Raw genomic sequence first — 22610 nt, forward strand, 5'->3', positions numbered from 1 at the left:
GATTGACAGTTGAGAGGCGGGCCGAAAGAGCAAAGCTCAACCCCCGTAAAAACACAACTAGTAAACACACACACACACACACACACACACACACACACACACACACACACACACACACACACACACGTGTGTGTGTGTGTGTGTGTTGGGGCGCCGGTGGCTGTGTGGACAGCACGCTGGACACGCAATCCTGTGGCCCGGGTTCGATTCCCGGCGCCGTCGAGAAACAAAATTTTTTCTTCATCCTGATGCCTCTGTTACCTAGCAGTAAATACCTGGGAGTCAGACAGCTGTTACGGCTGCTTCCTGGGGGTAGGGGGAAATTAGTTAGTAGTTAGTAACAGTTGATTGACTGACAGTCGAGAGGGAGACCGAAAGAGAAGAGCTCAACCCCAGCAAACACAACTAGGTGAATTCACACGGGTGAGGCCTCAGATTGGCGAGGCGTCCCCAGTGGAGTCCTGCAGGGGTCAGTCATTGAACCTATGCTGTTTCTGATATAAGTAAATGATCTCCCAGAGGGTATAGAATCGGTCCTCTCATTGTTTGCTGATGATGCAAAAAGTATGAGGAGAATTAAAACAGAGGAAGATAGTATGAGGCTACAAGATGACCTAGACAAACTGAATGAATGGTCCAACAAATGGCTACTAACGTTCAACCCGAGTAAATGTAAGGTAATGAAACTAGGCAGTGGAAACAGGAGGCCAGATACAGGATGACGAATGGGAGGTTCATCCGTTTCCTTCATGAAACGGAGAGAGAGATGTAGGAGTTGATATCACACCAAACTTGTCTCCTGAAGGCCATATAAAAAGAATAACATCGGCGGCGAATGCAAGGCTGGCTAACATTAGAACTGCCTTCAGGAACCTATGTAATTAATCATTCAGAACCTTGTATACCACATATGTAAGACCAATCCTGGAGTATGCGGCCCCAGCATGGAGCCCGTACCGTACTAAAAGCACAAGACGAAGCTGGAAAAAGTTCAGAGGTATGTCACTAGGCTAGTCCCAGAAATAAGAGGCACGAGTTACGAGGAAATTCTGCGTGAAATGCACCTCACGACACTGGAATACAGAGTAGTAAGGGAAGATATGATACATACCTACAAAATTATCAGAGGAATTGACAGGGTAGATAAAAATAAATGTTTAACACGGGTGGTACGCGAACAAGGGGACACATGTGGAAACTGAGTACCCAAATGAGCCACAGGGACGTTAGAAAGAACTTTTTCAGTGTCAGAGTAGTTAACAGATGGAATGCACTAGGCAGTGATGTGGTGGAGGCTGACTCCATACACAATTTAAAATGTAGATATGATAGAGCCCAGTAGGCTCAGGAATCTGTACACCAGTTGATTGGCAGTTGAGAGGCGGGACCAAAGAGCCAAAGCTCAACCCCTGCAAGCACAACTAGGTGAGTACACACACACACACCACACACACATACACACACACACACACACACACACACACACACACCACACACACATACACACACACACACACACACATGCGCACACACACACACACACATGCGCACACACACACGTGTCTGGAAGCAGTAGGCAAGTTTATCCCAACCCAAAAGAACATAATATGAAAAACAAATGAGGAGTCCTTGGTTTAATCAGGCATGTCAGGAAGTAACGCAAAGCAATTAAATACAAGTGCATGGAGGAACTACAGAAATAACAGAACACCTGAGACCAGAGAGAGATTCCAGCGAGCCAAGAATGAATACCTCAGTGTGAGAAGAGAAGCAGAGAGGAAGTATGAAAATGACATAGCGAATAAAGCCAAAACTGCTCCACAGTCACATCACAAAGAAATAATTAAATAACAGGTGATGAAACTGGGAACGGTTGAGGACAGGTATACAGATAATGACAAGGGGTGTGAAGAACTCAAGAGATTCCAGGTCTTCATAATAGAACAAGAAGTCCTTGAACTAAGAGACATGGTAATAAACCATAGACAGACACCAATCTGACAGACACTGCTCCTACATACACAAATATAACATAAGAAACTCTACCAAAGAAGTCAGTCATGAAACCACTCGAGAATAAGTTCAAGAAAACTGCTAGTGTTGCGGAGGCTCTCAACGGAAGACAGAAAAGTGCTTACTGGAGGAGATATTGTGGAGAGTGATGATGCAGCGATCAATAGCTGCAAGCAGTGAGTAAGGAGGCAGCACACTCCGCACAGCCGAGCCTCCCTTCCCTCTGCTCGTAAGGCCGCGAAAACTGAGCAACGTGATTATACCATAAATGCGGTCGACTAAATACTGCCAAGAGACCAGGTCAGACGTCTCCGGTGTTGACAGTCAGGAAGCATGGACCGGACGAACCCCCACATATTATTATTATTTCCTTTCATTTACGTGGCTTTTAGCCACGTTGCAGTAATTTATTCTCTGCATAAAGTAGCAGCTTCCTGGTGGTCTTGTACGAGTGGTTCTGGAGTGATTAAACTTGACTTCACATGAACAGCAACATTAGAAATATGGCTTCCTGGTGAAGGCCTTCCTGGGGCTCCCCTTCTCCACGCCCTTTAAGACCACGTGCTGGCGACCATGACTACACACTAATCTTTATACACAAGACAGGAGACTCATTGTTCTCAAGTTTGTGTTTTGGTGTTGGGTTTACGAGAATGTCAACCTGTGGAGGGTTGTGCTAAGGCCACCAACAACAGATTGTTGACACACACCAGCCAGCACAATGAACATAATCCAGGACTGAAGTCAACTCTCAGTGTATATACACCGATAAATTGGGTAGAGCTGTGTGTATGTCCCCCACCCCTCAGGTGCCCTCATCACTGACTTGGGGAGAGAGGGAGGCCAGGAGGATGCTGAGGGAGGGTGGGTGAGACAGAGGAAGGTCTGCCTCACACACACACTCCCTGCCTCTCTCTCTCTCTCTCTCTCTCTCTCTCTCTCTCTCTCTCTCTCTCTCTCTCTCTCTCTCTCTCTCTTACACACACACACACACACACACACACACCCTGCTTATCTCCCCAGCACATCCCTTGACCCCTCTGACCCCACTGGAGTCAAATTCATCCCACATTCCAAGGACCCCCTCATCACCTCAACCCCCAAAACCCGTCCAGCCCTCGTCCCCTCAACCCCCAAAACCCACCCAGCTCTCATCTCCTCAACCCCCAAATCCCATCCAGACCTCATCCCCTCAACCCCAAGAACCCACCCAGACCTCATCCCCTCAACACCCAAAGCCTACCCTGCCCTCACCCCTCCTCATCCCCTCTCCTTCCATGTGACCCCCCACCCTTGCGAGGGAGGTGGGAGGTCCCCCCCACCCCCTCTATCCATCCCCCTCCCAACCTCTCAACCTCTATCTGTCTCCCAACCTTACGCCATCTCCCAACCCCTCTATGCCCTCCCTAATCTTCAGACCCAGTATGCCCTTCCTACTCCAGACCTACCTACCCAGGCCCTACCCCAGACCCTCCTACCTACCTTCCTAGAAGCCCAGCCCCCAGTAGCCCCCCAAGCACCCCTCCTGAACTCTTTCACCCCCCATACACCCCCCGGACCCCCCCAGACACCCCCTGGATCCCCCCGGACATCCCCCGGACCCTCCCCGCCCCCAGTCATCCCCCAGACACCCCCCAGATCCCCCAGATCCCCTCTGCCCCCAGTCACCCCCCAGACATCCCCCAGATCCCCCCAGACCCCCAGAGAAAGGGAGAACTCTGGTACAAGAGTTTCCATGAAGAATCTCAAGGTTTGGTACACCAATGCTGATGGGGTATCTAATAAAGCAGAAGAGATAAAAGAAAGAGTGAGTGAAGCAGATCCTGACATAGTTGCAATTGTGGAAACTAAAATTAATGACATGATCTCAGATGCTATCTTTCCTGAAGGGTACCAGGTGATACGAAAAGAGAGGACACAGAGACAGGGAGGGGGAGTAGCACTCCTAATAAAGCGGAAATGGAAGTTTGAAGACCTGGGAAATCGAGTTACCAATGAGTGCACAAGCTTCATACATGGAACTCTGACAGTAGATGGGAGGAAGATTGTGATCATGGTAATCTACAATCCCCCACCAAACAGTAGAAGACCCAGGCAGGAGTATGATGACAACAACAAAGCATGTATTGATGAACTGCAGAAGGCAGCAACACTAGCCCACAGAATGAGAGCGAAGCTGCTGATCATGGGGGACCTAAATCATGGAGAGATAAATTGGGAATCAAGGAATCCCCATGGAGGGGATGAAACGTGGGGAGCAAAATTAGTAGATGTTATAGACAGGAATTTCCTGACACAACATGTGAAGGAAGACACAAGGGAAAGAGGAGGAGATGCACCGAGCCTATTAGACCTGATTTTCACCCAGAACGTAGAAGATATCGAGAATTTAGAGCATGAAATACCTCTAGGGGCCAGTGACCATTGTGTCCTAGTCTTTGACTACATGATGGAATTCAAAATTATGACCATGGGACAAGAGATCTGGGAAAGGAGAGCTGACTACAGGAAAGGGGACTATATGAGGATAAGGGACTATCTGGGTGAAGTGCAGTGGGAGGAAGAAATTAGAGGAAAAACAGTCCAAGATATGATGGACCTAGTCATACAGAAATGCCAGGAGGCCGAAGAGAGATTTATACCAACGGTAAAGGGAAAAAATAAGAAGGAATATAATAACCCATGGTTTAATAGACAGTGTCAGGAAGCAAAAATGGCCAGCAGGCGGGAGTGGAGGAAGTACAGAAGACAAAGAACAGAGGACAACAGAAGCAGATACAACAGAGCTAGGAACGATTACATTAACATAAGACGAACATCGGAAAGGGACTATGAGAACGATATTGCAATCAAAGCGAAAAAACAACCTAAGTTACTACACAGTCATATAAGAAGAAAAATGTCGGTGAACGACCAAGTGACAAGACTAAGGAAGACAGAGGGGGCATATACTGAAAGTGACAAGGAAATCTGCGAGGCACTGAATGCCAGTTTCCATGGAGTGTTCACTACCGAGCCTGAGCAGCTCCCATTGTTGGAAGGGGTTACCCTAGATGAAAGACTATCAGATATAGAGGTGACAGCAGAGGAGGTAATGAAACAGTTGACAACTCTAGATGCAACTAAAGCAGTTGGACCAGACAAAGTATCACCGTGGATACTAAAAGAAGCAGCACAGGCCCTCAGCGTGCCTCTGGCAATGATCTTTAATGAGTCACTTATGTCAGGAGAATTGCCCAGTTGCTGGAAGAAGGCAAATGTCGTGCCGATCTTCAAGAAAGGAGATAGGGAGGAGGCACTTAACTACAGACCTGTATCACTGACAAGCATCCCCTGTAAAATACTGGAAAGAATAATTAGGCTACGACTGGTTGCACACCTGGAGAACATTAGGTTTGTGAACAAACATCAACATGGGTTCTGGACAGGGAAATCGTGCCTAACAAACCTTCTGGAATTCTATGATAAAATAACGAGGATAAGACAGGACAGAGATGGTTGGGCAGACTGCATATTTCTGGACTGCCAAAAAGCCTTTGATACAGTACCGCACATGAGACTGCTGTTCAAGCTCGAGAGGCAGGCGGGGGTGGGGGGAAAGGTCCTAGAATGGATAAGGAACTACCTAACAGGAAGGAGCCAAAGAGTTACGGTAAGGGGCGAGAAGTCGGACTGGCGAACAGTAACAAGTGGAGTACCACAAGGATCGGTGCTGGGACCAATTCTATTTCTTGTATATGTTAACGACATGTTTACAGGCGTAGAGTCCTACATGTCGATGTTTGCGGATGATGCAAAGTTGATGAGAAGAGTTGTGACAGATGAGGATTGCAGGATCCTCCAAGAGGACCTGAACAGATTGCAGAGATGGTCAGAGAAATGGCTACTAGAATTCAACACGAGCAAATGTAAAGTTATGGAAATGGGACTAGGAGATAGGAGACCAAAGGGACAGTACACAATGAAGGGGAACAGCCTACCTGTAACGACGCGTGAAAGAGACCTGGGGGTGGACGTAACACCTAATCTATCTCCTGAGGCACATATTAATAGGATAACGACAGCAGCGTACTCTACACTGGCAAAAGTTAGAACATCATTCAGAAACCTAAGTAAGGAGGCATTTAGGGCGCTTTACACTGCCTACGTAAGGCCAGTCTTAGAGTATGCCGCCTCATCATGGAGTCCCCATCTGAAGAAGCATATAATGAAACTGGAAAAGGTTCAGAGGTTTGCAACGAGACTCGTCCCAGAGCTACGAGGGATGGGGTATGAAGAGCGCCTGAGGGAACTGTGCCTTACGACACTAGAAAGAAGAAGGGAGAGGGGGGACATGATAGGAACGTATAAGATACTCAGAGGAATTGACAGAGTGGACATAGACGAAATGTTCACACGGAATAGTAACAGAACGAGAGGACATGGATGGAAGCTTGAAACTCAGATGAGTCACAGAGATGTAAGGAAGTTTTCTTTTAGCGTGAGAGTAGTGGGGAAATGGAATGCACTTCAGGAACAGGTTGTGGAAGCAAATACTATTCATAATTTTAAAACCAGGTATGATAGGGAAATGGGACAGGAGTCATTGCTGTAAACAACCGATGCTCGAAAGGCGGGATCCAAGAGTCAATGCTCGATCCTGCAAGCACATATAGGTGAGTACATATAGGTGAGTACACACACACACACACACACACACACACACACACACACACACACACACACACACACACACAACTTTACACTTCACACAGTGTCAGTTTCCTGCTTCTCACGTGCCTGTTTCCTGCGTATTGTGTCTTCATGTAACTTGGCAGGTTTAAGTTACGGCGCCTCTTGTAACATCAGAAATCTTCAAGAGTAGCAGCTTGAGTCCAAGTATCGTGTCTTTATGGAGAGTTAGTTCCAGCTCTTGGGCCCCCGCTCCATAGCCTTTATAGCTTATGGATGGCGTCAGACCACTATCGCCAACTCTGGGCTATACCTGAAGTGAATTACGGGAGTTCATCAACTGCCTTAGCCATGCCTGGGGCCAGGACTGACTTATGATAACTTGGTCCAACAAGCTGTTGCTTGGAGTTGATCCGGTACTTCTTGCAGGATCTAATCTCATTGTTACTTGAAGTCAACCTTTGTTCCAGGGATATTTCTTATACTTACCACCTTGGTTAGACCAAGGTGGGTGCGGTCTAACCTGTGGGGACCTGCCCAAGGTGGGAGTGGTCACGTAGTTCACTGTAAAAGCTCTGGAAACCTTCTAAAACAATGACCTCGTGAGTATAGAAACTGTTCTGTGAGTTTACCTTGTGAATATAGAAGCTTTCCACTGACCTCTGCTGCTCCATGGTATTTATATTAGAAATTGTCTTAAAATCTCCCGTAATTTCCTCTCACTGTATGTGCGCCTGATTGCGTACGTGGGGCCTGATTGCGTACGTGGGGCCTGATTGCGTACGTGGGGCCTGATTGCGTACGTGGGGCCTGATTGTGTACGTGGGGCCTGATTGTGTACGTGGGGCCTGATTGCGTACGTGGGGCCTGATTGCGTACGTGGGGCCTGATTGTGTACGTGGGGCCTGATTGTGTACGTGGGGCCTGATTGCGTACGTGGGCCTGATTGCGTACGTGGGGCCTGATTGTGTACGTGGGCCTGATTGCGTACGTGGGGCCTGATTGTGTACGTGGGGCCTGATTGTGTACGTGGGGCCTGATTGCGTACGTGGGGCCTGAATGTGTACGTGGGGTCTGATTGTGTACGTGGGGTCTGATTGTGTACGTGGGGCCTGATTGCGTACGTGGGCCTGATTGTGTACGTGGGGCCTGATTGCGTACGTGGGGCCTGAATGTGTACGTGGGGTCTGATTGTGTACGTGGGGCCTGAATGTGTACGTGGGGCCTGAATGTTTACGTGGGGCCTGAATGTGTACGTGGGGCCTGAATGTGTACGTGGGGCCTGAATGTGTACGTGGGGCCTGATTGTGTACGTGGGGCCTAATTGTGTACGTGGGGCCTGATTGCGTACATGGGGCCTGATATGTGGGGCCTGATTGCGTACATGGGGCCTGATATGTGGGGCCTGATTGCATACGTGGTGCCTGATTGTGTACGTGGGGCCTGATTGCGTACGTGGGGCCTGAATGTGTACGTGGGGTCTGATTGTGTACGTGGGGCCTGATTGTGTACGTGGGGCCTGATTGCATACGTGGGACCTGCTTGCGTACGTGGGCCTGATTGGGTATTTGCGCCTGTGTAGGTGCGTGAGAGCAAGCATATTTGCACATTACGTCCCTGATTGAGGGTAATTGGTGGGCGGGCTTGGGTAATGTGGTGTTATTGTCATGGAAGCGGGTAGGGGGGAGGGGCTGGCTGAGGCCTAATTGGATATGGTTATGAAGGAGCAGTAAGAGGAGCGTCAATACCCTGGTTGGGAGGGCCATTGTGGATGGTGATAGCCAAACCTCATGAAAATGCAAATTACCATTATCTGGCACTGGGCAGTCGCATTGTGAAGGCCCTGCGTGTGTGTGTTTACTATTTGTGCCTGCAGGAATGAGCTGTTAGCTCTTGGACCCCGCCTTTCTAACCATCGGATGTTTATTATACTGACTCCCTAGACCTACTTTCCTCCATCGTACTTACTACATTTATTTCTAACACACACACACACACGGAATGCATTAGGAAGTGATGTGGTGGAGGCTGACTCCGTACACAGTTTCAAGTGTAGATATGATAGAGCCCAATAGGCTCAGGAATCTGTACACCTGTTGATTGACGGTTGAGAGGCGGGACCAAAGAGCCAGAGCTCAACCCCCGCAAACACAACTAGGCGAGTACACACACACACAATGGGATCTCGCGGCTCAGTGGACAGCGCTTGGGAGTCGTAGTCTTAAAGGCACGGGTTCGACTCCCGGCCGAGGCAGAAACAAACGGCCAGTGTCTTTCACCCTGATGCCTGTGTCCATGCGTGACTTAGACTCACACCTCAGTGATGGGAAAACATTGATAATTACGTAAATATTACCTTATTATTGTAAACAAACTAAAAAACATTAATTAAAAATTTCAATGATATTTTGGCAATATATAATTAGAAACAAATACGAGAGCCTTATGAACTACTAATAAGAGACTTTTATGAAAAAAAGAGGGACCTCAGATGACAAGAGATTAGAATTTCAGTTGTATGGATACCATACAAGCCTGGCCTGGTCGACGACCGGGCCGCGGGGACGCTGAGCCCCGGAAGCACCTCAAGGTAACCATCTCGCATAAATATAACCCAACTTGAAACCAGAGACTTACTGGTCAAATTAGTATGTAACAAAGATGAAGCAGAACTAGACTTAGATATCTCCTCAATATCTGTTAAGACAATATTGTTCCAAAGATTCAGGTCTGATAGAGAAATTACAAACACCCCAAAGGCATGAAAGCACTAGTTTGACTAGTATAAAAATAAACAAAATTCACATTTCAAACTCGTATAAATGGGCAGCACAAAAAGTCCATCACACAGTGAACATAACAATAAAGAGGTACCTGGGAGTTAGTCAGCTGTCACAGGCTGCTTCCTGGGGGTAGAGGCCTGGTTGAGGACCGGGCCGCGGGGACACTAAAAAGCCCCGAAATCATCTCAAGATAACCTCAAGAAGTGGGTTCTTGGATCAGGTTGGGCAACCGTTACCTGTAGCAGGTGGAGGATCTCTCTCACACTCCTCAACACTCGTGTTGTGAGCAGGAACTGGGTCAGGATCCCACACCCAGCATTACTGAATGTCCAGTCATTAGACTCTTCACACCTGCTACAATGGGCTACATGGAGCTTTGCAATAACTTTACTAACTCGCTCTCTTGTGTATATTCTCATAAAACATCAACATTTTGCTAAAAATTAGAGTGCCACACATTCACAGATCACCAGCGGCCTCCAGCTGCCACAGATGACCACGGCCTCCAGCTCCCACAGATGACCGCGGCCTCCAGCTGCCACAGATGACTGTGGCCTCCAGCTCCCACAGATGACCGCGGCCTCCAGCTCCCACAGATGACCGCGGCCTCCAGCTGCCACAGATGACCACGGCCTCCAGCTGCCACAGATGACCGCGGCCTCCAGCTCCCACAGATGACCACGGCCTCCAGCTCCCACAGATGACCGTGGCCTCCAGCTCCCACAGATGACCGTGGCCTCCAGCTCCCACAGATGACCGTGGCCTCCAGCTGCCACAGATGACCACGGCCTCCAGCTGCCACAGATGACCGTGGCCTCCAGCTCCCACAGATGACCGTGGCCTCCAGCTCCCACAGATGACCGTGGCCTCCAGCTGCCACAGATGACCGCGGCCTCCAGCTGCCACAGATGACCGCGGCCTCCAGCTGCCACAGATGACCGCGGCCTCCAGCTGCCACAGATGACCGCGGCCTCCAGCTGCCACAGATGACCGCGGCCTCCAGCTGCCACAGATGACCGCGGCCTCCAGCTGCCACAGATGACCGCGGCCTCCAGCTGCCACAGATGACCGCGGCCTCCAGCTGCCACAGATGACCGCGGCCTCCAGCTCCCACAGATGACCGCGGCCTCCAGCTGCCACAGATGACCGCGGCCTCCAGCTGCCACAGATGACCGCGGCCTCCAGCTGCCACAGATGACCGCGGCCTCCAGCTCCGACAGATGACCGCGGCCTCCAGCTCCCACAGATGACCGCGGCCTCCAGCTCCCACAGATGACCGCGGCCTCCAGCTCCCACAGATGACCGCGGCCTCCAGCTCCCACAGATGACCGCGGCCTCCAGCTCCCACAGATGACCGCGGCCTTCAGCTCCCACAGATGACCGCGGCCTCCAGCTGCCACAGATGACCGCGGCCTCCAGCTGCCACAGATGACCGCGGCCTCCAGCTCCCACAGATGACTGTGGCCTCCAGCTGCCACAGATGACCGCGGCCTCCAGCTGCCACAGATGACCGCGGCCTCCAGTTACGGCAGAGAAGCGTAGCCACGTCCCGGGCTAGCGGAAGCCAGTAGGTCATGGCAGTATTATGGAGACAATCAATACACCGGTAGCTGGCCTGGTGGGTGCTGGTCTGGTCGTCCCGTCCCTCCGGTAGCTGGCCTGGTGGGTGCTGGTCTGGTCGTCCCGTCTCTCCGGTAGCTGGCCTGGTGGGTGCTGGTCTGGTCGACCCGTCCCTCCGGTAGCTGGCCTGGTGGGTGCTGGTCGATCCGTCCCTCCGGTAGCTGGCCTGGTGGGTGCTGGTCGATCCGTCCCTCCGGTAGCTGGCCTGGTGGGTGGTGGTCGTCCCGTCCCACCGGTAGCTGGCCTGGTGGGTGGTGGTCGTCCCGTCCCTCCGGTAGCTGGCCTGGTGGGTGCTGGTCGACCCGTGCCTCCGGTAGCTGGCCTGGTGGGTGCTGGTCGTCCCGTCCCTCCGGTAGCTGGCCTGGTGGGTGCTGGTTGTCCCGTCCCTCCGGTAGCTGGCCTGGTGGGTGCTGGTCGACCCGTCCCTCCGGTAGCTGGCCTGGTGGGTACTGGTCGACCCGTGCCTCCGGTAGCTGGCCTAGTGGGTACTGGTCGACCCGTGCCTCCGGTAGCTGGCCTGGTGGGTGGTGGTCGTCCCGTCCCACCGGTAGCTGGCCTGGTGGGTGCTGGTCGTCCCGTCCCTCCGGTAGCTGGCCTGGTGGGTGCTGGTCGTCCCGTCCCTCCGGTAGCTGGCCTGGTGGGTGCTGGTCGACCCGTGCCTCCGGTAGCTGGCCTGGTGGGTGCTGGTCGTCCCGTCCCTCCGGTAGCTGGCCTGGTGGGTGCTGGTCGACCCGTGCCTCCGGTAGCTGGCCTGGTGGGTGCTGGTCGACCCGTGCCTCCGGTAGCTGGCCTGGTGGGTGCTGGTCGTCCCGTCCCTCCGGTAGCTGGCCTGGTGGGTGCTGGTCGACCCGTGCCTCCGGTAGCTGGCCTGGTGGGTGCTGGTCGACCCGTCCCTCCGGTAGCTGGCCTGGTGGGTGCTGGTCGACCCGTCCCTCCGGTAGCTGGCCTGGTGGGTACTGGTCGACCCGTCCCTCCGGTAGCTGGCCTGGTGGGTACTGGTCGACCCGTCCCTCCGGTAGCTGGCCTAGTGGGTACTGGTCGACCCGTCCCTCCGGTAGCTGGCCTGGTGGGTACTGGTCGACCCGTCCCTCCGGTAGCTGGCCTGGTGGGTACTGGTCGACCCGTCCCTCCGGTAGCTGGCCTGGTGGGTACTGGTCGACCCGTCCCTCCGGTAGCTGGCCTGGTGGGTACTGGTCGACCCGTCCCTCCGGTAGCTGGCCTGGTGGGTACTGGTCGACCCGTCCCTCCGGTAGCTGGCCTGGTGGGTACTGGTCGACCCGTCCCTCCGGTAGCTGGCCTGGTGGGTACTGGTCGACCCGTCCCTCCGGTAGCTGGCCTGGTGGGTGCTGGTCGTCCCGTCCCTCCGGTAGCTGGGCTGGTGGGTTTTGGTCGCCCCGTGCCTGGGGTCTTGGGATGTTGATGCGCGTGGTGCTGGGTGCTGTGTCCCAGTCACTCCCCCACCTCCCCATACTTAACTACCCCCCCCCCCCCACCCCCCTCTGATCCCTTCCCACTACCCCTTCCCTCTGTCCACCATCCCTCCCACCTCCTCTAACCAACAAGAACGAAATAATCAACATGTTGAAGAACAGACATTGGCAAAGCACTACATATGAAACAATGTGAAGCATGTATGAAGAGCCGGTTGAGAGTGGTTGAGTGACCGTGGTCCAGAGCGAGACAATATGACGGAGGAGGGTGTAAAGGCTCACCTGTCTGTGCGGTGGTGTAGTAGGTGTCACAGTCGACGGTGAACATGCCGCACTGGAGGGCGTCCAGGTGCATGATCCTCTTGTGCAGCTTCTCCGTCTCCACACAGCCAGAGCGCGAGGCGTCGGGGAAGATGTGCAGCCTGTCGGTACCAAGGGCCTCGTCGACATTAGTAACACACTTAAGAATTATTCAATAATATATACAAACTCGTCCTTCATCTATGGTAAAGGAAAGTCAACTTGGAAGGATTCAATTTACATGAGATTAAGATTAGGATACAAATATATCTGGCAATACGGTGTTTGATGTCAGTGAAAAAAATAAGGAGTGTAAATTATGTAGTATGCCGCACGCCCACACCTTAGAACATTATGTATTAGAGTGTCAACTTATTGATAACTATAGAAATAAGGAAATAAGTAGTGTGCTACATCAAATTGTTTGCATGTGTGATAATGGTATGATAGACATTATACTTAGGAGCTACAAGAATTTTGCCCCAAGAGTGTAACAATTATATGCTGTACTTACTATATTAACCTGCAATGTTAAATGGGATTCTCGTAATTTTATTTGTCTATTTGTACTCAATGAATTTGTGCGCCCCTTGAGGGACTTGAAGTAAGTAAGTAATTATCAAAAGAAGGCACCAAACCGGGAAGGCTATGTAGCACCATCAAATACGCAAAATAATCAGAGGGCGCTAAATATCACCAAGGATGCCAATACGAGAACAAAAACGCATAAGGCGAACGATATCAAAAGTATCCGAGTCACCAAGAATTCTATCGAGGGACAGGTGACCGCGAGGGGCGGTCGGAAAGCAAGACACACGCTCGTCCTGGAAGTCAGGACATTCAAGAAGGACATGCACGACCGTAAGAGGGACAATGCAACTAGGACAATAAGGAGCAGGGCGGCGCTCCATCAAGTGACCATGGGTTAAGCGAGTATGGCCAATACGCAACCTCGCCAGAGCTGTTTCCCACCGCCGGTTACGGTGGAAGGAGGACGGCCACGAGGAAACACAACATTTAAGAGTACGTAGCTTGTTACCAGTAACAGACAACCAAGAAGCCTGCCAACGGGTAAGAACTGAGGAATGGATAACTGGGTAAAAGTCGGAATACGGAATGCCTTTACGAGAGATGGGACAAGAGCGGACAGCTTCCTTAGCGGCAGCATCCGCACGCTCATTTAAAGACACACCAATATGGCTGGGAACCCAACAAAACTCAACCGACTTAAATTTACTGTGAACGAGAAACAGCCAATGCTGGATCTCGACAACTACTGGATGAACCGGATTAAAGGACCCGAGAGCCATGAGGGCACTACGAGAGTCAACAACAACCACAAAGGAAGACTGACAACGAGAAAGCAGGAGACGAAGAGCATAGAGAATAGCATAAAGTTCTGCTGTAAAGATGCTAGTCTCCGGAGGCAAGCGACACATATAAGTGCGATCAGGAAAAACAACAGAGTAGCCAACACCGTCCGCTGACTTAGACCCATCGGTGAAGACAGAAACGGAGCGGGAGTGAGAAGAAAAGTGCTCGAGGAAAAGGCGTTTTAGAACCGTAGGAGGGGACTTGAAGTAGAGGGGGGTAGAAATAGCCTAAACTTCTCTATCCCTTTGAGATGTATTTCTTGCTTATCTCAATAAACATACTTGAACTTGATCCAAGGGTTTCTCTTCTAACTCCTGCCTCTTTACTAGACATATCAACACTTTCACTACACACAACACTGTGTGTTGTAGTAATATGGTCTATGTATTATTATAGTGTATTAATGTGTTATTAATACACTGGGCTACACTGCGCTATACATGTATTATATTAATAAACTTGGGCAACAAAACACTGCACTATACATAGTGTATACAACACCAGGTGTTGAACCAACCCGTCCTCCTAACAGAACGCTTCCTAGCGGCAAAGTGATGTACCCTTCACCTGCTTGATACCTGCTTTGACATTTTAACCTAAGGACAAAAACTCTCGTACTAGAAAATGGTAGCGGATCGCGACATTTACATACTGGCCCGTTTTCTGTTTTGGCTCCTCTCTTATCTTAGGAGAGGAGACTTTAGTACAACAGTATCTTGACGTTGTGAAACTGAGGAGGACGGGTTGGTTGACCACACCTAACAGCTGCTCCCTATAGCACCAACACACAAACTGTATACTCCACTATGCCATAACACATCCCAACCACAACAGTACGTGGGAAATGTTGTATTAATATGGAAGTGAACGCAGGTAGGTGTGTGCCTACTATACTATATACTACATATTGATCTCCAACACACTCGCACATATTCACATTCCCAGGAAGAAGCCCGTAGCAACTGTCTAACTCTCAGGTACCTGTTTATTGCTAGGTTAACAGGAGCATCAGGTGAAAGAACGTTTGCCCATTTGTTTCTGCCTCGGCCTGGAATCAAACCCAGGTCCTTACGACTACCGAACGCTGTCCACTCGATTGAGAGATCATGTGTGTGTGTGTGGGGGGGGGGTATTACTAAGCATTAATACTGATGGATGAAGCACTACAGAACAAGGATTGAAGGACACGCTGCAGCTGAGGTCATAACATGACCTAGCGGCTTGTAGGCTCCACTCAAGCAGTCTGTATACAGCCTTCACTAAATTGCCATTACCACACACACACATCCAAATACAAACTAAGTCTGTATAGACAACGAAAGCATGAACAATAATGTATGTTTCCTGGTTAATATGACTAATCCAAGAAAGATTATCTATGTTACTGTGTATCGATAGTTCTCTTACATTGTATCATGTATCCACAAAACCAATGCAGGCAGGCGGGCGGGCAAGCAGGTGGGTGGGTGGGTGGGTTCATACGAGCAGGCACGACCGGCCACCCTAGGTTCGACTCCCGCAACAAAAACATTTTCTTTTACCTAATGTCTCTGTTCAACCTAGAAGTCAATAGGTACCCCTGGAGTTAGGCAACTCTTGTAGAGTTGCATCATAGGTAAGAACAGTAGTTGCACCTTATGGGGGACCTCAAAATCAAATCAAATCAAATGTTTATTTGGGTAAGGTACATACATACAAGAGGTTTTACAAGATACAAGCCTAAAAAACACACATGTTAAGCCGTTTACGACAAGCCGCCGGTTTTCTGTCCTCGTCGAGGCCACTAAGGTTAGTGACCCTCTGGTAAATCAGGTATATACACAGGCTTTCTGTCTCCGACAATACGAATTACACGAGGTCAGATATGCTGAAGCAGTTCCCCCTAAAATTAAGAGAAAACGAAAGCTACTGTTAAAAGACAGAAAACCTCTAAACTTGCTAGTAAAGGGGACACAATAATATACTCGTCATTTCTTAATTTAGTTTCACCATATTACTTAGAAGTGAATACATTTACCGTACGGTGCTTTTAAGCCAAAAATGCACAGCAGTTCTTATGGTGATACTTCCAGTTAAGAAGCCCTGCTCTAAGGAAACATGCCGACTAAGAATGAATTCATTATTGAAGAGTATAGTCTCCGGTCTCCAGTCTCCGGAAGAGTATAGTCTAGTCTCCGTGGTGTAGTGGTAAGACACTCGCCTGGCGTTCCGCGAGCACTTTGTCATGGGTTCGTATCCTGGCCGGGGAGGATTTACTGGGCGCAAATCCTTAACTGTAGCCTCTGTTTAACGCAACAGTAAAATGTGTACTTGGTTGTAACAACGATTCTTCGCGGCGGGGATCGTATTCCAGGGACCTGCCCGAAACGCTACTAGTGGCTAGTGTACCGTGTACTAGTGTACCGTGACCACCGCACCAATGATCGTCTACCCTGGTGCGGTGGTCACGGTACTGTGTACGTTTAGGGGTGATCCTGGACGGCATGGGTTCGAATCCTGGCCGGGTCAAAGAGTTCTTAGTGATCTATGGCTTGCGCGTTCATGCAGCTTTCTCACATATATATATATATGAAGAGTGCCAGACATGAAGACTGGTGGCGGAAGTGTGGCTGGTGGTGGAAGTGTGGGTGGTGGCGGAAGTGTGGCTGGTGGCGGAAGTGAGGGTGGTGGCGGAAGTGTGGCTGGTGGCGGAAGTGTGGCTGGTGGCGGAAGTGAGGGTGGAGGCGGAAGTGAGGCTGGTGGCGGAAGTGTGGCTGGTGGCGGAAGTGAGGCTGGTGGCGGAAGTGAGGCTGGTGGTGGAAGTGAGGCTGGTGGCGGAAGTGAGGCTGGTGGCGGAAGTGTGGCTGGTGGTGGAAGTGAGGCTGGTGGCGGAAGTGAGGCTGGTGGCGGAAGTGAGGCTGGTGGCGGAAGTGTGGCTGGTGGCGGAAGTGTGGCTGGTGGCGGAAGTGAGGCTGGTGGTGGAAGTGAGGTTGGTGGCGGAAGTGTGGCTGGTGGCGGAAGTGTGGCTGGTGGCGGAAGTGTGACTGGTGGTGGAAGTGAGGCTGGTGGCGGAAGTGTGGCTGGTGGTGGAAGTGTGGCTGGTGGCGGAAGTGAGGCTGGTGGCGGAAGTGTGGCTGGTGGCGGAAGTGTGGCTGGTGGCGGAAGTGAGGTTGGTGGCGGAAGTGTGGCTGGTGGCGGAAGTGTGGCTGGTGGTGGAAGTGTGGCTGGTGGCGGAAGTGAGGCTGGTGGCGGAAGTGTGGCTGGTGGCGGAAGTGTGGCTGGTGGCGGAAGTGTGGCTGGTGGCGGAAGTGTGGCTGGTGGCGGAAGTGAGGCTGGTGGCGGAAGTGAGGCTGGTGGCGGAAGTGAGGCTGGTGGCGGAAGTGTGGCTGGTGGCGGAAGTGTGGCTGGTGGCGGAAGTGTGGCTGGTGGCGGAAGTGAGGCTGGTGGCGGAAGTGTGGCTGGTGGCGGAAGTGTGGCTGGTGGCGGAAGTGTGGCTGGTGGCGGAAGTGTGGCTGGTGGCGGAAGTGAGGTTGGTGGCGGAAGTGTGGCTGGTGGCGGAAGTGTGGCTGGTGGCGGAAGTGTGGCTGGTGGCGGAAGTGAGGTTGGTGGCGGAAGTGTGGCTGGTGGCGGAAGTGTGGCTGGTGGCGGAAGTGTGGCTGGTGGCGGAAGTGTGGCTGGTGGCGGAAGTGTGGCTGGTGGCGGAAGTGTGGCTGGTGGCGGAAGTGTGGCTGGTGGCGGAAGTGAGGCTGGTGGTGGAAGTGAGGCTGGTGGCGGAAGTGTGGCTGGTGGCGGAAGTGTGGCTGGTGGCGGAAGTGAGGCTGGTGGCGGAAGTGTGGCTGGTGGCGGAAGTGTGGCTGGTGGCGGAAGTGAGGTTGGTGGCGGAAGTGTGGCTGGTGGCGGAAGTGTGGCTGGTGGCGGAAGTGTGGCTGGTGGCGGAAGTGTGGCTGGTGGCGGAAGTGTGGCTGGTGGCGGAAGTGTGGCTGGTGGCGGAAGTGTGGCTGGTGGCGGAAGTGTGGCTGGTGGCGGAAGTGTGGCTGGTGGCGGAAGTGTGGCTGGTGGCGGAAGTGTGGCTGGTGGCGGAAGTGTGGCTGGTGGCGGAAGTGTGGCTGGTGGCGGAAGTGAGGCTGGTGGTGGAAGTGAGGTTGGTGGCGGAAGTGTGGCTGGTGGCGGAAGTGTGGCTGGTGGCGGAAGTGAGACTGGTGGCGGAAGTGAGGCTGGTGGTGGAAGTGAGGCTGGTGGCGGAAGTGTGGCTGGTGGCGGAAGTGAGGCTGGTGGTGGAAGTGAGGCTGGTGGCGGAAGTGTGGCTGGTGGTGGAAGTGAGGCTGGTGGCGGAAGTGAGGTTGGTGGCGGAAGTGTGGCTGGTGGCGGAAGTGTGGCTGGTGGCGGAAGTGTGGCTGGTGGCGGAAGTGAGGCTGGTGGCGGAAGTGAGGCTGGTGGCGGAAGTGTGGCTGGTGGCGGAAGTGTGGCTGGTGGCGGAAGTGTGGCTGGTGGCGGAAGTGTGGCTGGTGGCGGAAGTGTGGCTGGTGGCGGAAGTGTGGCTGGTGGCGGAAGTGTGGCTGGTGGCGGAAGTGTGGGTGGTGGCGGAAGTGTGGGTGGTGGCGGAAGTGTGGCTGGTGGCGGAAGTGTGGCTGGTGGCGGAAGTGTGGCTGGTGGCGGAAGTGTGGCTGGTGGCGGAAGTGTGGCTGGTGGCGGAAGTGTGGCTGGTGGCGGAAGTGTGGCTGGTGGCGGAAGTGTGGGTGGTGGCGGAAGTGTGGGTGGTGGCGGAAGTGTGGGTGGTGGCGGAAGTGTGGGTGGTGGCGGAAGTGTGGCTGGTGGCGGAAGTGTGGCTGGTGGCGGAAGTGTGGCTGGTGGCGGAAGTGTGGCTGGTGGCGGAAGTGTGGCTGGTGGCGGAAGTGTGGCTGGTGGCGGAAGTGTGGCTGGTGGCGGAAGTGTGGCTGGTGGCGGAAGTGAGGCTGGTGGCGGAAGTGTGGCTGGTGGCGGAAGTGTGGGTGGCGGAAGTGTGGCTGGTGGCGGAAGTGTGGCTGGTGGCGGAAGTGAGGCTGGTGGCGGAAGTGTGGGTGGTGGCGGAAGTGAGGCTGGTGGCGGAAGTGTGGCTGGTGGCGGAAGTGTGGGTGGTGGCGGAAGTGTGGCTGGTGACGGAAGTGTGGGTGGCGGAAGTGAGGCTGGTGGTGGAAGTGAGGCTGGTGGCGGAAGTGTGGCTGGTGGTGGAAGTGAGGCTGGTGGCGGAAGTGTGGGTGGCGGAAGTGTGGCTGGTGGTGGAAGTGAGGCTGGTGGCGGAAGTGTGGCTGGTGGCGGAAGTGAGGCTGGTGGCGGAAGTGAGACTGGTGGCGGAAGTGAGGCTGGTGGCGGAAGTGAGACTGGTGGCGGAAGTGAGACTGGTGGCGGAAGTGAGACTGGTGGCGGAAGTGAGGCTGGTGGTGGAAGTGAGGCTGGTGGCGGAAGTGTGGCTGGTGGCGGAAGTGAGACTGGTGGCGGAAGTGAGGCTGGTGGCGGAAGCGAGACTGGTGGCGGAAGTGAGACTGGTGGCGGAAGTGAGACTGGTGGCGGAAGTGAGACTGGTGGCGGAAGTGAGGCTGGTGGCGGAAGTGAGGCTGGTGGCGGAAGTGAGACTGGTGGCGGAAGTGAGGCTGGTGGCGGAAGTGAGGCTGGTGGCGGAAGTGAGGCTGGTGGCGGAAGTGAGGCTGGTGGCGGAAGTGTGGCTGGTGGTGGAAGTGAGACTGGTGGCGGAAGTGAGGCTGGTGGCGGAAGTGAGGCTGGTGGCGGAAGTGAGGCTGGTGGCGGAAGTGAGGCTGGTGGCGGAAGTGAGGCTGGTGGCGGAAGTGAGACTGGTGGCGGAAGTGAGACTGGTGGCGGAAGTGAGGCTGGTGGCGGAAGTGAGACTGGTGGCGGAAGTGAGGCTGGTGGCGGAAGTGAGGCTGGTGGCGGAAGTGAGGCTGGTGGCGGAAGTGAGGCTGGTGGCGGAAGTGAGGCTGGTGGCGGAAGTGAGGCTGGTGGCGGAAGTGTGGCTGGTGGCGGAAGTGAGACTGGTGGCGGAAGTGAGGCTGGTGGCGGAAGTGAGACTGGTGGCGGAAGTGAGGCTGGTTGCGGAAGTGAGGCTGGTGGCGGAAGTGAGACTGGTGGCGGAAGTGAGGCTGGTGGCGGAAGTGAGACTGGTGGTGGAAGTGAGACTGGTGGCGGAAGTGAGGCTGGTGGCGGAAGTGAGACTGGTGGCGGAAGTGAGGCTGGTGGCGGAAGTGAGGCTGGTAGCGGGTGTGAGGCGCCAACGCCCCCGGAGCCGGAGTAGTGTCGCCACTGAGGCTGGCCAAAGTCTGGTCATCCCCACACACACACACACACACACTAATTATACAAGCTCCCCCATGGTGTACCCATAGGGCCGGCGTGGTGGTGACGGATCCTCACCCATATGCTGTGTTGGGTTGGCCATATTCTCAAAATACACGTATAACTGAGGCGTCATAGCCAATGGGTGTATTTCATATCCAAGGGAAGAAGTGACCTTATATAATAATTTAATAACACAGATCTGTTGAGAAAATATGTAAATGTCGGCGATTTTAGAAATGAACTATCAATATACCAATTATATACTAATTACTATACCAATTATATACTAATTGTACCACTCGTATCACAACAATAATTTGCGTATTAAGCCACTATAAAAAGTAGTTTTCAATTTGTTTTAATCTATTTCGAACATATAATTTTCATCTACAATGATTATCAATAATCATCAATAATGATCTATATAGTTATTTATAAAAATGTAATGATTATAAGTAATATATAATTGTTAATAATAGTATTATATATAATGATCAATAACATATAATGATTATCAATAATCATGAAGAAACTGTCAATACTCATCACTGTGTAAAAGTTGTCCTCGAGTATTAATATTAATTTGACCAAACCTCAAAAGTATATGGATTGTGTGTGTCACATTTTGCTATTGTGTTTACTGAGAATTATATAAAATATCAATGTAATAATTTCCCCTGTAAATTAATGTAAATATAATCTCCAATATTGTAAATCATTTAAAGAAAAATAAGTATAACATTTAGGGGTTTAAAGTTCATGCTCTGTGATATTGAAACACTGGTTTATTGAGAATTATTCTACTGTGTATGTAATGTAGTATTGCCTTGTAACATTTATGTATTTGTGATTTATATTGTATTTTATTAAAGATAAAATTGTGACCAGGATAGTGACCAAGAGAGTCATATGTTGAAATTTTCATATTTTCCAGAACATTCCGGATAGATTCAATGCAGAGTAACCTTGAGAGTAACTCTATAAAGGGAACACTTCGGCGCCCCCCCACCTGGCTTGGCCAGTAAAATTCAAAGAGGTGGACACCTTACTGGATTTTTTTCAGGGGGTGGGGTGGGGGGGGGGGGGGGAAGAAAGGCAGACGGGGGAGGGATATTCCTGCGCGGGTCCCAAGCCTCTGGCTGGCACACTTAGCGTTTCTTGTGCCTGTCTTACTTAGGCAGTGTATGAGTATTTATGACTCGCATGTTCGCTTCAGTAAGATTATGGCTTATGTGTTTAACAACTGCGCTGTTAAATCTCACTTGAAATCTTATTTGGTTTGTAACTCTGCACTGCGGTTATGTTCCAGTGGTCAGTCGGGCGTTTCTCCACAGTGCTCACATTTCCTCTCATCGTCTGAAACCTGTAAGCCTATTTGCCATGCACATGGGGTATCCAAGCCTGGTGCGATGAATGTGTACTTCTTTTTTTTCTATTGCTCACTTCATCAAAATAAGTGGCTCGTAGTTCATTGAATTCTTGTACCAACCCGCAGAGCCTCATGTTGCTGCATTGTTGGAAGCCACGAGGTACGCCTTTGAGGTACGCCTTTGAGGTACGCCTTTGAGGTACGCCCTTGAGGTACGCCCTTGAGGTACGCCCTTGAGGTACGCCTTTGAGGTACGCCCTTGAGGTACGCCTTTGAGGTACGCCTTTGAGGTATGCCTTTGAGGTATGCCTTTGAGGTACGCCTTTGAGGTACGCCCTTGAGGTACGCCCTTGAGGTACGCCTTTGAGGTACGCCTTTGAGGTACGCCTTTGAGGTACGTCTTGAAATTCAAAGACGCAAATTCGCCCTCTCTTTCATTGGAAATAGGTAAGTCCCAAATATGACTGTACTGGTCACAAATACCAAGGAGAGGGGGGGGGGAAACAATAGCCATTTTCTCTACTTTATAGACATAAACAATTAGGAAGTAACACTACCCAGGAGCAAACGGTGTTATATTGTATAATGTAAATTATCAGCTACAATGACTGTCAATTATCTGTAATGATTGTCAATAATCTGCAATGATTATAATCAATAATGATTATCAATCTTAAAGTATCATCAATAATATATAATGTTAATCTATAATGATTATCAATAATAATCAATAATTATCAATTA

General features: G+C 51.6%; 2 protein-coding genes across 5 annotated transcripts in view; both read right to left on the minus strand.

The window, feature by feature from the left end:
• The window catches only part of MED20 (Mediator complex subunit 20), a 59709-nt gene that overhangs the window by 15086 nt on the left and 22013 nt on the right, over window positions 1–22610 (minus strand). For 3 of the 4 annotated variants that reach the window (XM_045760643.2, XM_069308772.1, XM_069308770.1), the window contains one exon: window positions 12800–12939. In XM_045760643.2, coding sequence (XP_045616599.1) covers window positions 12800–12939 — 140 coding nt within the window. Of the gene's footprint in view, window positions 1–12799; window positions 12940–15923; window positions 15943–22610 lie in introns of those variants that run through there. The other variant, XM_069308771.1, reaches the window with a different exon arrangement.
• LOC138354438 (uncharacterized) lies at window positions 16050–21850 on the minus strand. The gene is made up of 3 exons (XM_069308630.1): window positions 21760–21850; window positions 19175–19527; window positions 16050–16073 (listed from the first exon to the last, which is right to left on the minus strand). Exons 1-3 carry the CDS (start codon window positions 21848–21850, stop codon window positions 16050–16052), a joined length of 468 nt encoding a protein of 155 aa, XP_069164731.1.

This window comes from Procambarus clarkii, chromosome 63 (assembly GCF_040958095.1).
Source record: "Procambarus clarkii isolate CNS0578487 chromosome 63, FALCON_Pclarkii_2.0, whole genome shotgun sequence".
Lineage (NCBI taxonomy): Eukaryota > Metazoa > Arthropoda > Malacostraca > Decapoda > Cambaridae > Procambarus > Procambarus clarkii.

Bases quoted from the DNA above. Each gene is read 5' to 3' on its own strand.
- LOC138354438 (XM_069308630.1), bottom strand. From the start codon at position 21,850: ATGAGAGGAAATGTGAGCACTGTGGAGAAACGCCCGACTGACCACTGG. The intron at 19,528-21,759 runs GTGAGATTTAAC...TTCCGCCACCAG, and splicing joins CAAACCAAATAAGATTTCAA to TCTCACTTCCGCCACCAGCC. The intron at 16,074-19,174 runs GCCACACTTCCG...TCTTAATTTTAG, and splicing joins CAGCCACACTTCCGCCACCA to GGGGAACTGCTTCAGCATAT.